At 45.9% G+C, this 17,059-nt stretch overlaps 2 protein-coding genes and 1 non-coding gene across 3 annotated transcripts; all 3 read left to right on the top strand.

The window, feature by feature from the left end:
* The first annotated feature begins 7,327 nt into the window (after window positions 1–7,327).
* Window positions 7,328–11,233, top strand: Rpl23 (ribosomal protein L23). The gene is made up of 5 exons (XM_051157830.1): window positions 7,328–7,355; window positions 7,905–7,988; window positions 8,336–8,464; window positions 10,874–10,987; window positions 11,082–11,233. The coding sequence occupies exons 1-5, from the start codon at window positions 7,343–7,345 to the stop codon at window positions 11,162–11,164; spliced, it is 423 nt and encodes a 140-aa protein (XP_051013787.1). The 5' UTR covers window positions 7,328–7,342; the 3' UTR covers window positions 11,165–11,233.
* LOC127200884 (small nucleolar RNA SNORA21) lies at window positions 8,024–8,157 on the top strand. The gene has a single exon (XR_007832104.1). It is a non-coding gene; the product is annotated as a small nucleolar RNA SNORA21 (small nucleolar RNA).
* Window positions 11,234–12,929: 1,696 nt separating the features above from the next.
* Window positions 12,930–17,059, top strand: C16H17orf98 (chromosome 16 C17orf98 homolog). The gene is made up of 3 exons (XM_051157829.1): window positions 12,930–13,318; window positions 16,187–16,286; window positions 16,899–17,059. Exons 1-3 carry the CDS (start codon window positions 13,115–13,117, stop codon window positions 17,057–17,059), a joined length of 465 nt encoding a protein of 154 aa, XP_051013786.1. The 5' UTR covers window positions 12,930–13,114.

Below are 17,059 nucleotides of genomic sequence, written 5' to 3'. Positions count from 1 at the left end.
ATTTAATTTTAATTTATGTGCATTGGTGTGAGGGTATCAGATCTTGGAGTTACAGACAGTTGACTGCCATGTGGGTACTGGGAATTGAACCCTGGTCCTTTGGAATAGCAGGCAGTGCTCTTAACCACTGAGCCATCTCTCCAGCCCTACAGACTTTTTTTTTTTTTTTTTTTTTTTGGTTTTTCGAGACAGGGTCTCTCTGTGTTAGCCTTGGCTGTCCTGGACTCACAGACTTTTTTTTAAATCCCACTACTCTTCCATTACCTAAGTCAATAAGAGGAAATGAGGCCGGGCGTGATGGTGCATGCCTTTAATCCCAGCACTCGGGAGGCAAAGGCAGGCAGATCTCTGTGAGTTCGAGGCTAGCCTGGTCTACAAAGCGAGTCCAGGACAGCCAAGGCTAACACAGAGAGACCCTGCCTCGAAAAAAACAAAAAAACAAAAAAAAAAAAAAAAGAGAGAGAGAGAGGAAATGATTGGAGAAAAACTGCTAGCTAGGACTCAGGATGGTTTTATGCTTGATAAGTATTATAATTCAATAGGCAAATTTTTTTTTTTTACAAATTAAAAGGAAGGCCAGGCATGGTGGCACACGCCAGTAATCCCAGCAATCAGTGAGGCTGAGGCAGGTGGATCTCTGTGAGTTCCAGGCCAGTCTAGTATAACAAAGCAAGTCCATGGCAACCAAGGCTACACAAAGAAACCCTGTCTTTTTTTTTGGAGACAGGGTTTCTCCATGTAGCCTTGGCTATCCTAGACTCACTTTGTAGACCAGGCTAGCCTTGAACTCACAGAGATCCACCTGCCTATGCTTCCTCAGTGCTGGGTTTAAAGACGTGCTCCACCACACCCGGCTGAAAAATTCTGTCTTGAAAAACCTAAAAAAAGGGCTGGAGAGATAGCTTAGAGATTGAGAGCACTGGCTGTTCTTCCAAAGGTCCTGAGTTCAATTCCCAGTAACCACATGGTGGCTCACAACCATCTAGAATGAGATCTAGTGTCCTCTTCTGGTGTGCAGGTGTACACTGTATACAAAATAAATAAATAAATCTTTTTAAAAGAAAGAAAGAAAAACCTAAAAAAAAAAAAAATTCAAAGAAGCTGGGTGATGACAGTGCACACCTTTAATCCCAGCACTCAGGAGACAGAATTATATCTCTTAGTTCAAGGTTAGCCTGGTCTACAGAATGAGTTCCAGGACAGCCAGGGCTGTCACACAGAGAAACCCTGCCTCAAAAACCCAAATAAATAAATAAGGAAATCTAAAGCCAAGTTGGCTGCAGCCATGCATTTGGAATTCTCCTGCTATGCCCCGGTTCCCACAAGAGCCACTCTGGACTGTATTATTTATGAATAAATGCCTAGGCCATCAGCTTCAGCTCGTTACCCAGCTAGCTGATACCTCAAATTACTTGTTCATTCTATTCTATGTGTGCCACATGGCTGGTTATCTCTCTCCTTGGTTTCATAGTCCTCCTTCCTCAAAGTCCTGGGGGGATTGGGGGGAAATCTCTCTTAACTTTATCCCAGAATTCCTCTCTCTCTCTCTCAGAACTCTCACCTTCTATTTCTTGCCTCAGATAACAGGCCACAGCTTTTTATCTACATTTCCCCTTTTAGTCCAATAAAAGGCTCTTTCTCTTACATAATAAACTGTGTGTCAGGTGTGGTGGTGCACACCTTTAATCCCAGCACTCAGGAGGCAGAGGCAGGCAGATCACTGTGAGTTCAAGGCCAGCCTGGTCTACAAAGAGTCCAGGACAGTCAAAGCTACATAGAGAAACCCTGTCTTGAAAAACCAAAATAAATAAATAACTGTAAGCAATATGAATACTTGTGAAGCAATTATGAAAGCTATCACTTAGGAGAAAGTACCTTACTTTCTATCCTATCTTGGCGAGTTCAGAGTTCTGTACTTAAATCATTTTCTATCATAGTTTGTATTCATCAACCTAGAAATCAAACAAAACAAAAAGCCATATTATGTAGGTCTCTGGAGCTTTTTGTTTGTTTATTTGGGTGGTTGCTTTTGTTTTTGGTGTTTTGAGACAGGGTTTCTCTGTGGAGCCTTGGCTGTCCTGGACTCAGTTTGTAGACCAGGCTGGCCTTGAACTCTCACAGACCCACCTGCCTCTGCCTCCCCAGAGCTGGGATTCAGGCATGCACCAACATGTCTAGTTGGTATCTGAGGTTTCTTTTCTTTTTCTTTTTAATATTTTATTAATTTATTCCTTTTTTTTTTTAAAGATTTATTTATTTATCTATTATGTATACATTGCTCTGCCTGCTTGTAACCCTGCAGGCCAGAAGAGGGCGTCAGATCACATTATAGATGGTTGTGAACCACCATGTGGTTGCTGAAAATTGAACTCAGGACCTCTGGCAGAGCAGTCAGTGCTCTTAACCGCTGAGCCATCTCTCCAGCCCTAATTTATTCCTTTAAAAAAATTTTTTTTTATTAATTTATTCTTATTACATCTCAATGGTTATCCCATCCCTTGTATCCTCCCATTCCTCCCTCTCTCCCATTTCCCCCTTACTCCCCTCCCCTATGACTGTGACTGAGGGGGACTTCCTCCCCCTTTATATGCTCATAGGGTATCAAGTCTCTTCTTGGTGTCTCTGAGGTTTCTGAAGACCAGCTATCTATTTATAGTATATCTGAATAGGTGAAACTTGCTATTTCTAGCTACTTGGTATCTGTCCAACTTGGAAGCATATTTCTGTAATAAAACTAGACTAAAAAAAAAAATAAGAGCCGGGCGTGGTGGCGCACGCCTTTAATCCCAGCACTCGGGAGGCAGAGGCAGGCGGATCGCTGTGAGTTCGAGGCCAGCCTGGTCTACAAAGTGAGTCCAGGATGACCAAGGCTACACAGAGAAACCCTGTCTCGAAAAAACCAAAAAAAAAAAAAAAAAAAAAAAAAAAAAAAAAATAAGAATAAAAAAAAAATAAATAAATAAGAATAAAACTAGACTAGTATCTGAAAGACCATAAGTTTGATTGACTGACTATTAACTTGCATTACTTAATTATCCTAAACAGTTTGTAATAGTAGCTTTCAAAAGAACAAGAACTTCACATTGCATTTTTATATGAATTGCATAGGTACAATACCTTATACAAGAGTTAATACGGTGCTGGCGAGATGGCTCAGAGGTTAAGAGCACTGGCTGGTCTTCCAAAGGTGCTGAGTTCAATTCCCAACAACCACATGGTGGCTCACAACCATCTATAATGAGATCTGGTGCCCTCTTCTGGTGTATAGGTGTACATGCAGGCACAACACTGTATACATAAGTAAATACATCTTTAAAAAGAAGAGTTAATGTATAGAATATTGTGTATGCATAAGGTTATTGTGCAATTCAAGTGCTTATTTCTGTACTCCCCGTATCTGCCCGCAAGCCTTGTTCTGAGAATGTCTTGTCTCAATGTTGTATAAACTCTACCAGTTGTCTCCTGGTATGCCAATAAAGCAGCTTACAGACAATTGCTGAGCAGGGGAGAGAACAGGGCAGGCAGATCATTGTGAGTTCAAGGCCAGCCTGGTCTACAAAGTGAGTCCAGGACAGGCAAGGCTACACAGAGAAACTCTGACTCGAAAAATAAATAAATAAACAAATAGAGTCAATAAATCATTATTTAATCTATTTTTGGGGGTGGGTCCCATATTCCCCTTCTGTTTTGTTTGTTTGCTTGTTTTTGTTTTTTTTTCCAGACAGGGTTTCTCTGTGTAGCCTTGGCCATCATGGACTCGCTTTGTAGACCAGGCTGGCCTCGAACTCACAGCGATCTGCCTGCCTCTGCCTCCCAAGTGCTGGGATTAAAGGCATGTGCCACCATGCCCGGCTTCCCCTTTTGCTGTATGAACATTTTCCTTAAAGTCCTGTTAGATTCCTCTACAATTGCTTGTCCTGTAGGATTGTAAGGTATTTCTGTAACATTTTCTATATCACGTATAAAATATTGTATTGGGGCTGGAGAGATGGCTCAGTGGTTAAGAGCACTGTCTGCTCAGGTTCAATTCTCAGCACCCATATGGCAGCTCACAACTGTCTGTAACCTTAGTTCCAGGTGATCTGACACCCTCACACCAATGCACATAAACTAAAATTAAATAAATTGAAAAATAAAAACCAAGCCGGGCGTGGTGGCGCACGCCTTTAATCCCAGCACTCGGGAGGCAGAGGCAGGCGGATCGCTGTGAGTTCGAGGCCAGCCTGGTCTACAAAGCGAGTCCATGATGGCCAAGGCTACACAGAGAAACCCTGTCTCGAAAAACCAAAAAAGAAAAAGAAAAAGAAAAACCAAGAAAATCACAAAACAATATTATTGTACTTTCCTGGGTGCATCTGTTGAAGCTTTATCAGCTTCCATCTGGAAAGGAATTTCTAAGATATCTACCATCTCTAATAAGCGTGCACTCTCAGAATCATCTTCTTCAGAATTCAAAGCAAGAGCCCATTGCAGTTCTGAATACGAATCTATGGTAGGGTGCACAGTTTTTAGTTTTCCAAACTCTGCAAAATGAACTGTATAAGCTATTGTATGACATTTCTCTAAGATACCATTCAATGGAATCTGTTTTGTTTGTTTGTTTGTTTGTTTTTTGAGACAGGGTCTCTCTGTGCAGCTTTGGTTGTCCTGGACTCACTTTGCAGACCAGGTTGGCCTCGAACTTACAACAATCCACCTGCCTCTGCCTCTCGAGTGCTGAGATTAAAGGCGTGCGCCACCATGCCTGGAATAATCTGTATTTTAAATTCAGCATATAATTCATCTAGTAATTGCTCCTTGACAATATATTCAGTCTGATTATGATGGTTCATAGCTGAAGCGTCTTTACCTAGTGTCTCAATGGCTTGTCATTCTGCAATCTTGGCAAAAGGTGGCGCTGTAGGCTTTAGGTTGGATTTTTCCGAAACTTTTTTTTCTTTTTTCTGATTTAAAGAATCCTCCAGGGGGCTGGTGAGATGATGGCTCCGTGGTTAAGAGCACTGTCTGGTTTTCCAGAGGTACTGAGTTCGATTCCCAGCAACCACATGATGGCTCACAAGTATCTATAATGAGATCTGGTTCCTTCTTTCCTTGTGCAGGAGTACATGCAAGCCGAGCACTGTAAATGTAATAAATAAATTAAAAAAGAAAAGAATCCTCTAATCATGTGGCATGGCACACATCTTTAATCCCAGCACTCGGGAGGCAGAGGCAGGCAGATCTCTGTGAGTTCAAGGCCAGCCTGGTCTACAAAGTGAGTCTAGGACAGCCAAGGCTACACAGGGAAACCCTGTCTTGAAAAACCAAACCAAACCAAATAAAACAGAAGAAGAGACCAGCAGGGCCAATAAATAAATAAATAAATAAATCTTTAAAAAATAAAAGTAAAAGCAACCAGGAACAGTATCACTGAGTGAAATCTTCTGGAAAGTGTTCTCTGAAAGCCTGGTTTACTTTTTTGTTTGTTTGTTTGTTTGGTTTTGGTTTTTCTCGAGATAGGGTTTCTCTGTGTAGTCTTGGTTGTCCTAGACTCGCTTTGTAGTTCAGGCTGGCCTTGAGCTCACAGCGATATGCTTACCTCTGCCTCTTGAGTGCTGGGATTAAAGGTGTATGCCACCACGCCTGGCTGCTGGTTTACTTTTTTTTCCTTATAAAAAGCCTTATTATAAAAAAAGTAGACCAATGTCATGGTCTGATTCCCGAATTTTTATGGTGGCCGCGACCAGTCAAATAAACTTCCATCAATCTGAATCTGGTGTTGGAGTGCTCAGTGTGTGGCTATTCCTGAACCCTAATAAATATTTCCATCTTTTTAATTTGATTGTTATGTAGATGAATGCTTGCCTGCCTGTGTATATGTCCACTATATACTTGTCTGATGTCCTTAGAGCCCAAAGAGAGTGACAGAGTCCCAGGCACTGGAGTCACAGATGGTTGTGAACGGCTGCGTGTGTGATGGGAACAGAACCAGACCCTCTGCAAGGAGCAAATGCTCTTTTTTGTTTGTTTGTTTTTTGAGACAGGGTCTCTCTATGTAGCCTTGGCTGTCCTGAACATGCTTTGTAGACCAGGCTGGCCTCCAGCTCACAGTGATCCTCCAGCCTCTGCCTCCCAAGTGCTGGTCAATCTTCTTAATGCTATGATCCTTTAATACAGTTCCTCATGTTGTGGTGAAACAACCATAAAATTGTTACTTTATAACTGTAATTTTGCTACTGATGTGTAAATAATTATGCAAATAATGTAAATATCTGATATGCAGAATATCTGAAATGTGGCCACTGGGGTCATTCCACCCCCAAAGGGATCACAACCCACAGATTTAGAACTTCTTCTCTTAAATATTGAGTCACCTCTCTAACTCGCCCCCCTTTTTCTTTCCTCCTCCTCTTCCTTCTTTGAGACAAGGATGACAGGGTAACACAAGCTGGCTTTAAACTTGGTTGGTTTTTTTTTTTTTTTTTTCCCGAGACAGGGTCTCTCTGTGTAGCCTTGGCTGTCCTGGACTTGCTTTGTAGACCAGGCTGTCCTGGAACTCACAGCGATCCACCTGCCTCTGCCTCCCAAGTGCTGGGATTAAAGGCGTGCGGCTGCCAGCCTGTTTCTAAGGCAGGCCTTTTATAAGAGAAACTGTAACCAGGTAACAGGTGGGAAGCAAGGGGAGGGCAGCATTACATTACAAATTTAAAAAGTATTCTTTTGCTTTGAAAGAAATTGTCTAAACCAACAAATGTTATGCCACCCCAACACACAGATGGAGGGTTCTGTAGCGCTTCACTAAATTGTTCCACAAATTAAGCCATTCTGAGCTTCTTCTTGCCCCATCTCTCTCTGTTTTTTGAGAACTCTTACATAACAATTTAATTTTGCTTATGTATTTGTTCTGAGAAAGGATTTCATGGATGGCTTAGGCTGACGTGGAAATCGCGGCAATCCTGCCTCAGCTTCCCGAATGCTGGGATTACCGTGCGAGTACCACCACGCCCGGAGCAAGGATTATTTTTGAATTCCTGGCATCCAGAGAAGTGCTTGGCAATAAAGCTCAAAAGAAGCTCTCGAGAAAATTAAAGAAGACCAAAAGAAGCAATGTGTCTACATCTCCAATTACTTCAGAGGCCGCTGGGAAGAGAGCCCCAAATTTATTCGAGCCTGCAAAAATACAACTCCCGCGTCCCGAGCTGTTGCGAAAGAGGCCCAGGGTTTCGACGTCATATAGCTGCGTCCGGAGGAAGGAGGCGGGTAGGAGAAGGCGAAGTCACATGACCTGGTGGGCGGGGCCTCCAGTTCATATCCCAGCGTTCCTTGTTCTTACTTCCTTTCTGACTCTTTCCGGGCGTTCAAGATGTCGAAGCGAGGTGAGCCTTTAAGGGTTTGGGGGTATCCGCTGGCATCCGCCGCGCAGGGCGACCGGCCTGTCCAGCGGCGAAGGCTCCCGGGCCGCGGCGGTGCTTTGCAGCCCTCGGGCCGGGGCCGGGGATGGGGAGGATGGGCACCGCAGAGGCCCTGGGAGAGAGCCCCGTACGAGGAGGGCAGCGGAGCCGGGGGGGATCGCCCCGCGCACCCAGCACCGTCCGCAGCCGTCGGGTGATGGGCGGCCTCTGCGGTCCCCGCCATCTCCACCCCCGCCTTGGCTTTGGCGTTCTTGTAAAAGCGGAGTCGAGGTTGGAGCCGCCGGGTTCCGTAACCTCCACAGGAGGATGGTCACGATGGGGACGGCCGGGGGGGGGGTTCTGCTATAAGTTGGTGGCAGTCGGGGGGAGAGGCTACTGTAACCCCAAAGCTTGTGCAGTGGATTGTGGTTTGGAACCGAGAAGTGGGGGGGGGGGGGACGGACGACGGCGACGACACGGGGAACTGTGTGAACACTGGCCACTCCTAATCTTGTTTCTTTCTCCTCCCCGAAGGACGCGGCGGGTCCTCTGGAGCCAAGTTCCGGATTTCCCTGGGTCTTCCGGTAGGAGCCGTGATCAACTGTGCTGACAACACAGGTGAGGCCTTGGGCGATGCCCAGCCAACGAGTCCCCCCCTTTTAAAAAGCACTCGGTGGGCCTTTTTGCTGGTGACCCGCCGAGCCGTCAAGAAGGGGCAGAGTGAAAACAGCGCTTTTGGGTGAAGTGGCAACAAGTGTTGTTTGCTTCAATCGGTGTTGTGACAAGATACTTGGGAAAGGGATGCTCACGTGTGCGGTGAGTGTGAGGGGGGGGTTGGGAAGGCGGTTTAGCTTTTTTTGAGACTCAGCTACTTGCTGTGTAGCCCGAGCTGGTCCTGTATCAACTATAACGGCGTACTCATAAAAAGTGGTTTTTATTTATTTATTCTTTTCCTTTTTCGATAGGAGCCAAAAATTTGTATATCATCTCTGTGAAGGGAATCAAAGGACGGCTGAACAGGCTTCCTGCAGCTGGTGTGGGCGATATGGTGATGGCCACAGTTAAGAAGGGCAAACCAGAATTAAGGAAAAAGGGTGAGTAGGCATGGGGTACCCCATATGGTAGAGAGTTAAAAGTTCTCTGTATACTGGAAAATGGGGTGTTGACTTCGTGGCTGTCAAAACCTCTAAATAACTTAAGCTTTTGAGAGGCTGTGAGATCAGTACCTCTGCTCCTGCTGTTTGGGGGTAAGATGTGACCTTGTAGCCACGCCCCGTGTCTGGCCACTTCGGTTAATGGAGCATCTTGTTTCTCTGAGTTCCTCCCCTGGAAGCTCAGGTCTCTGCTATTTAACCTACCAGTCACCTGGGTAAGCTTGTCAGACAGTAATAGACCACCTCCTTTTCATGAGAAAGGGTCTCTAGTTCGAAAGTGCAGATGGCAGTGCCAGATGGGCGTATTTGATGTGCGGTTTATTTATTTTTGGACAGTTAGACACCTCTAAAGGGTCTGTCAGCACAGCCATGTTTCCTTTTGTGATAGACCCTAAATAGGGAGCTACAGGTTATTAACTACCCTAAGGTTTTTCCATCAGGTGTATGACCTCAGAACCTCTCCTGGAGTGAGTGAATGGTCTGGCTGTGGGACCTTTTCATTGCACTTAGGCAGGGACTCATTGCAGACCTGGCTGGCCTTGAGCTCAGAAAAGCTCTGCTTGCTTCCCAAGTGCTGGGTGGCAGGCACTAAGCGGTGTTCTTTTCCAGACATTGTCACAGTCCCCTGGCATAGTACAAATGTGGCCTGTGGGATTGGGACGTTGGTTTATAGCACCCTTCAGAAAATGGCAGTATGCTTTTAAATTTTAGTTAGAAATACTCCTCTGTTCCACTTTAGTAATACTTGAGGGGATGGGGTGCTGTGGCTAAATTTACCCTAATGTGTAGGCAAGGGTGTCTGTGACGGCCTGGCCTCTCCTCAGAACACTTCACGGTCTGGTTGGTGGCCTGTGAAGCTGTCAGAGAAGAGCAGAGCATGTCCCCCTTAACTTGTGAGTGTGGTGACAGCTGGATTGTGCTGTCTCCAGTGGTGGGGACAGCCATAGGGTCTAGTCCTAGTTAGGAATTTCCAGTTATTTTGTAAATGGGTATCAAGAGGGAGCTGTGGTCACTGTTGCTTTTTTTCTGATGTGTGTCTTTAAAGGTAGTCCCGAATATTTTTAGGAGTTCAGTCGTGTATGTCTACATGCAGGGAAGAGGGCTTTAAACAAGTGGTTTCAGAAGGTGAACTTAGTTTTTTAATTAAACAATTGAGTGGGATCAAGGCTAGGTGGCACCCAGCTGTTTGGAGACCTAGGCAGGAAGGAGGATTGTAAGTTCAAGGCTTGCCTGGGCAACTCAAAATGGTAGCACTTTGGCTTGGTGTGCAAGGCCCTTAACAGAAAAGCAATTGTGGGTACTGGGCCCCATCTTCCACCTCTTAGATTTCCATTGTTAGGTGTCCTGTCTGACTTCAGTGAGACCCTGACTTCATCTAGTCTGGGTTTTTTTCCCCTTGGGCTGTTGTCACATGGTAACCACTCTTATCAGCAATTAGCAGTACCTGCACTGTGGGCTGTTTAGTTATAAGTTTTGGTTTATTAAACAACTGCTGAGAAGCTCCTTAATGCATGCTATTGTTTGTTTTTGAGACAGGGTTTCTGTGTAGCCTTGGCTGTCCTATTTGTAGACCAGGCTGGCCTTGAACTCAAGGATCCATCCGCCTGCCTCTGCTTCCCAAGTGCTGGGACTAAAGGTGTGCGCCACCATACCCAGCTCATTGTATATTTTGTTTGATAGGTTGGTTGGTGGTTTTTTGTTTGTTTGTTTTGTTTTGTTTTGTTTTTGGAGACAGAGTTTCTCTGTGTAGCCTTGGCTGTCCTGGACTCACTTTGTAGACCAGGCTGGCCTCGAACTCACAGCGATCCGCCTGCCTCTGCCTCCCGAGTGCTGGGACTAAAGGCGTGCGCCACCACGCCCGGCGGTTGGTTGTTTTTGAGACAGGGTTTCTCTATGTAGCCTTGGCTGTCCTAGACTCACCTTGTAGACCAGGCTGGCTTCCCAAGTGCTGGGATTAAAGACATGTGCCACCACACCCAGCTCAATGCATGTTTTCTAAATGCAAATGCCAGTATGGGGGGGTGGGTGTGGTTTTTCAAGAGGGTTTTTCTTAGCAGCCTTGACTATCCTGGGCTTGCTTTGTAGACCAGTCTGGCCTTGATCTCAGAGGCAGGCAGATCTCTGTAAATTCGAGGCCAGTCTGTCTACAAAGTGAGTCCAGGACAGCTAGGGCTACACAGAGAAACCCTGTCTCAGAGAGAGAGGGGTGGTTGATGTTTGCATCGATTCTTTAAGTGATGGAAACTAATGGTGAGTGTGCATTCTGTAGAGAGGTGTGGCTGTCTGCTTTTTATGCTGGTATTAGGAGTTAGCCAGTTAGTAACTGCTGCCCTTTTCTTTTCTCTTTAGTCCATCCAGCAGTGGTAATTCGACAACGAAAGTCATATCGAAGAAAAGATGGGGTGTTTCTTTATTTTGAAGATAACGCAGGGGTCATAGTAAACAATAAAGGCGAGATGAAAGGTATGGAGTGATTGAAACCATCACTGTATCTGCCTGGGTGACTCCAGGAGCTCAGGCAAGGTGTCCTCTGTCTAACCTGTCTTTTTCTGTGCAGGTTCTGCTATCACAGGTCCAGTTGCAAAGGAGTGTGCAGATTTGTGGCCCAGGATTGCATCCAATGCAGGCAGTATCGCATGATTCTCTCGTGTACTTGTAAAATATATTCATTAAAAAGTCTTTGCTCTAAGAATTTGTCGTCTTTTAAAAATACATATTTAGCTTCATGACACACCTTCACCCATAAAGACCATTGACTGTTCTTCAAGAGGACACTGGTTTAAGTCTCAGTACCCACATGGTGGCTATAACTCCAATTAAAAAAAAAAAAATCCTGGGCTGGAGAGATGGCTCAGGAGTTGAGAACACTGACTGTTCAATTCCCAGCACCCACGTGACAGCTTACAACTGTCTATAACTCCAAGACCCTCATATAGACATACATGCAGGCAGAACACCAATGCACATAAAATAAAAAAATTTGTTTTAAAAAGTTATTCCAACGTCTACTTTCAGGCCTTCTCCAGGACCAGGCAAACACATGATTTGCAGATAAACACAGAAGCAAAAACACTCAATGCATGTATAGTAAATTATTCTTTGTGTTTTGAGTACCTAAAATAGTTTTACAGGAGTAGTGTGCACAGAATGAAGGTATAAAAAGCGGTTGATTTGTCACCTTGGCTGTCCTGTACTCTGTAGATCAGGATGGCCTCTGAACATACAGGGACCTGTCTGCCTCCCAAGCATTGGGATTAAATTTATGAGCCACCATTCCTGGCTCAGCTTTGGTTTGTTTTTTTTTTTTTTTTTTTTTAAAGATGGTTTCTCTGCATAGCCTTCACTGGGCTGGAACTCTGAGATCACCTGCCTCTGCTGGGATTAAAGGTGTGCATGACCACACCTGGCTCTCAGTCACTTTTTTTCTTTTTTTAAATGCCTTCAGGGCCAACCTGATCTGGACTGGGATTAAAGGTGGCCATCCCCAACCTAATTTTTTTGTGTCTGTATTGATGCTAGATTGTATGTCTGTACCACATGTGTCCCCTCAGGGCAGAAGACATGGTGAGATGAGACATCCACAGGTACATCTGGCAAACCTTTCTAACGTGGAAGATCAGGTTCAAGTGTTGTGTCTTTTGGGACAGGGTTTTTCTGCATAATAGATCCTTGGCTATCCTGGAAGTCTTGTAGATTCCTCCAGAGTGCTGGGATTAAAGGAGTGGGCCGCTCACTAGGCTGGAGAGAGGGCTCAGAAGTTAAGAGCACTGTCTGATTCTCCAAAGGTCCTGAGTTCAATTCCCAGCAACCACATGGTGGCTCACAACCACTTGTAGTGAGGTCAGTCTGGTGCCCTCATCTGGTCTGCAGGTTTACATGCAGTCAAAACATTGTATACATAATTTATTTTGTTTTTCTAAACAGGGTTTGTTAACCTTGACTGCCCTGGACTTGCTTTGTAGACCAGGCTGGCCTTGAACTCACAGTGACCTGCCTGCCTCTGCCTCTCGAGCGCAGCACCATACCTGGCCCAATGAATCTTTTTAAAAAGTGGACCAACAAGTCCTTCATTAGTCATTTTTATACAAAACCGAACAGGAAACTCAGCTGGGCTTATCTGCAATCCAGCAGAGTCAAAACTTTTGAAGCCTTCCCGTGCAAATCTGCTAAGTGAAAAAGCTGGGGGGAGAATTGGTTCCAGGTGTGGCACATGCCTGGCATCCCAACGGCGGCGGGTTATCATTGTTGAGGCTACCACCTGGTCGATCACCACTCAATCCCAACTCAGATCCGTTTGTACTCAAATGTTAAACGTGTGTATATTGAAGTGTGAGAACAGAGGGCTGCGGGTGTATGCAGTAGTTTGATAGTGCTTTCCTACTACACACATGCATAAAGCCTTGGGTTCAATCTCCGCACCACAAAAAGATGGGCGTGGTGGGAATTCTGAAATGAACAATAGGGTTTGTATCTCACGGGGTCCTTAACATACGTAACAATGCTCAGTGAAGGGCTCTTCCCCAGAAAACCTGCAAGCTGCGGTGGATCTGGAGCGCTTCGCCAGAAAGCCCTCACGCTGCGGTGGTTGGGATGGCTCGTTCTGAGTGTTCTCTGCGACTCGAAAAACGCTTTGTTTTGGATGGGGTGGCTGTGAGCTCAATGGCCCAGGCCTACAACATCTTGAGGCCCAAGCTGTGGTCGGCAATTCCCCCTTACAATCCTCAACAGGACCACCACACTCGTCGCTACTTCCGGAGCCACGTAGTTCCGCCCGTTTTGCGGAAAACTGAACAGGTGCGTGTGGGAGCATCCCTGAGGACCCCGCGACTTCTGGCAGCCAGCTCCCAGGATTTGGTCCTGATGGTCCAGGACTTTGAGGTTTCGCCCCTTCCCCCTCTCCCCCTTAATTCTGTGCCAAGCCCTGCAGGGCACTGGGGCACTCCTGAGGTCGACACCCTGCGGCTGTGTTAGTGATTTTGGTGAAGGCGTGGTGGTGCTGAGCTCAAGCGGTCCTTTCCACCCACAACCCCATCTACAGTCTCGTTTCTTATTTCTGTGAGGGGAGAGTAGGGCACGAAGCCTGCCTTTCCAGACAGATTTCTTTCTTTGTCTTTGTGAGGCCACAGGGGGCGCTTTAGTGTGACCTCACCTCAGACCCTCAAAATCCACAGAGACTACCAATGAGCTCTGTGAGTCAAACAAAGGGGATTGTCTTGAGCTGGCGTCTTGGTCCTATGCTGTCACATGTGCAAGGTTGAGCCTGCCTTGCACCTGTGAGCCCAAGGGAAAGGTTTGCCCCATCTCTGCAGACAGTCTTCTCCAACAGCGCTTGCCCAGGATCATAGAATCATAGATCCTCGGACTATTGAGGACAGTTCCATTTTCTTCCAACACTTACTTACTATTTGTTTTTATGTGTAGTCCCCTCTCTCTCAGGCTGTCCTTGAACTCTTTTTTTTAACATTAAAAAAAAATTATTTATTATTACGTATACAGTGTTGTCTCTGCATGTACACCTGCAGGCCAGAAGAGGGCACCAGATCTCATTATAGATAGTTGTGAGCCACCATGTGGTTGCTGGGAGTTGAACTCAGGACCTTTAGAAGAGCAGTCAGTGCTCTTAACCTCTGAGCCATCTCTCCAGCCCTGTCCTTGACTTCTTTTTATTCATTCATTCATTCATTCATTCATTCATTCATTCATTCATTCATTTTTTGGTTTTTCAAGAGAGTCTTTCTGTGTAGCCTTGGCTATCCCGGACTCGCTTTGTAAACCAGGCTACCTCGAACTCACAGAGATCCACCTGCCTCTGCCTCCCAAGTGCTGGGATTAAAGGCGAGCGCCACCATGCCCGGCTTCCTTGAACTCTTAAGCACAAGTGATTCTTCCAGTGGCTGGGAGTGGGGCTGAGGATGTAGCTTGCCGGGGCCATACCTGACCCATATATATGAGATCCTGGAGTCAATGCACCCCATGCACCACCCCCTTACAAAACAAAACCAGTGGCTGGGAATTCAGGGCAACAACCCACATCACCTGCCATGCCTTCCAACACTCTTGCCTTTGGTATCTGTTGATTTCAGTGATGTGAAGGCAAAAAGGATCCACCGGATTGCACTAGGAACAGATTTGGGAATCTTTGTGGTCCATAATGTTGTGTGTGCCCATATGTGTACAGTGCTTGCTTGTGTGTGTGTGTGTGTGTGTGTGTGTGTGTGACCATTATAACAGGAGCCAGAGGTGTGTACGTCTAAGAATGTCAGTATTTTTATTTTTTTGTTTTGGACCCACAGTCTGGCTGTGTAGCCCAAGCTAGTCTCCAACTTGAAGCAATTCTTTTTCCTCTGCCTCCTTGAGTGCTAGGGACTACTGGCTCATGTCATCTGATTTGAATTTTATTTACTTGTGATTTATTTATTTGAGACAAGGTTTCTCTCTGCAGCTCTGGCTTTCCTGGAGCTCACTTTGTAGCCCAGGCTGTCCTTGAACTCAGAGGGCCTGCCTCTCCCTCTCCAGTGCTGGAATTGAAGGCATGGACCACCACCTAGCTTTTTTTTTTCCCCCTTAATCATCAAATCACTGGGCTTGGTCTTGTTTGGTTTGTTGGTTGGTTTTCCCAGACAGGGTTTCTCTGTGTAGCCTTGGCTGTCCTGGACTCACTTTGTAGACCAGGCTGGCTTTGAACTCAGAGAGATCTGCCTGCCTCTGCCTCCCAGAATGCTGGGATTACAGGTTTGTGCCACCACTCCTGGGACTTACTTGGGCTTGGTATTTTTATTTGAATAAAGATGAGAGAAACAAGGTGTTTGAGCAGAGCACTGGGGAGGCAGAGGCAGGTGGATCTCTGGTCTAAAAAGCAAGGGGGGTGGTAAAAAAAAAAAGATAGTTGAGCAGAATGAGGTGATGGGGAGAGGTGACAGTGAGGGCAGGAGAGTCAGGGGTTCAAGGTCATCCTCAACTAAGTAGGTTTACAACTTCCTCTGAGCTAGGCCAGCCCCTGTTTTGAGAAAATAATCAATAATGTGTAACAAAATAACAACAACCTGTGTATTTAGCCTCTACTGTAGCAGGCCTCTTATCTAAAGTAAGTAGCAGAAACCTCACGGCAGCTTTCTGGTTGGTTACTAAGGAGAAAAACTGAGATCAGAGGAACTATGTAATTGGGCCGTGACTGCATAGCTTGCTAGTGGCAGAGTTGGTGGAGTTAGGAGCCAGCTTGTCTACCACAGGGCCCTGACTGCCCGTCACCCTGCCTGTCTAGATCATCAGTGTGTTTAATCTGTTTCCAGTTTCTTCTGCCTCTGACCTCTTTTTTTTTTTTTTAATTAATTTATTCTTGTTACATCTCAATGTTTATCCCATCCCTTGTATCCTCCCATTCCTCCCCCCCCCCCTTTTTTGGTTTTTCGAGACAGGGTTTCTCTGTGTAGCCTTGGCCATCCTGGACTCACTTTGTAGACCAGGCTGGCCTCGAACTCACAGCGATCCGCCTGCCTCTGCCTCCTGAGTGCTGGGATTAAAGGCGTGCGCCACCACGCCCGCTCTGCCTCTGACCTCTTACCTTTCCCCAAAGAAGCTCCAGGAAGTTTGCACCTCACTCAAGGAGGCATCCAAACTGACAGTTTTTTTGTTTTTTTGTTTTTTTTCCTTCTTCATTTTCAGGACCATGGCGGCACAGGAAGGGATGGATGGATAGTAGATTATTTCCACATTTTTGGTCAAGGACAGAGATATCTCAACAGGAGAAACTGGGCAGGGGCAGGCAAGTGCTGGCTCACTGTCCATCCTCCTATGGTTCCACCATGGAAAAAGTGTGTACCCCAGAGCTTAGAGAGGCAGGGCTACAGAGAGGCCTGGTTCAGGAGAAGAAAGTCAAGGTCTGCATCCTCCTGGCGTTTCCTCCCATCCATAAACACATGGTATTTGGTGCACCTACTATTCACTTACTGGACGCCTACTATACGTATGTCAGGTACCCTTCACCCTCATTTTTTTTTTTAATTTTAATTTTAATTTAATTTAATTTAATTTAATTTTTTCCTTCAGCCTCATTTTATCCCTGCAGTACAATTCACCTTCTAGGCATGAATTTAAACTGATTTGCTGGGAAAGGCTGAGATGGAGTTTGCCTTTAAAATCCTTGTGTTTCCTGGGATCCAAGTCCAGACGTAATGTATACCACTTGGGGTAGGGTTTGATTCCTAGGGCACCTCTGTCTCCTAGACCTCCTTGTTTCCTTGAAGGGGCTCAGGCTCTCTGAGGAGTAGACAGCTAGCTACTCTACAGGCATGGGAGCTACAGTGACTCACCGGGTGTAAGTGGGGGAGGCAAGAGGATGCTGTCTGCAGGCTCAGCCCCTCTCCTCTTCCCCAAGGGCATTCCCTCCAGCAGGTGAGAGGACATGACTACTACAACGCTAATCCCAAGATGATAACAACGGGCTTAAACGGCCGATTTGGCTACCGCCGGAACATTCCAGCCCTCCGCCAGCGCACATCAGTCTTTGGAGAAGTCACACCATTCCCCATTTTCTGA

This window comes from Acomys russatus, chromosome 16 (assembly GCF_903995435.1).
Source record: "Acomys russatus chromosome 16, mAcoRus1.1, whole genome shotgun sequence".
Classification (NCBI taxonomy): Eukaryota; Metazoa; Chordata; class Mammalia; order Rodentia; family Muridae; genus Acomys; species Acomys russatus.
The sequence above is the reverse complement of the archived record's forward strand: the minus strand, read 5'-3'. Positions and strand labels throughout refer to the sequence as shown.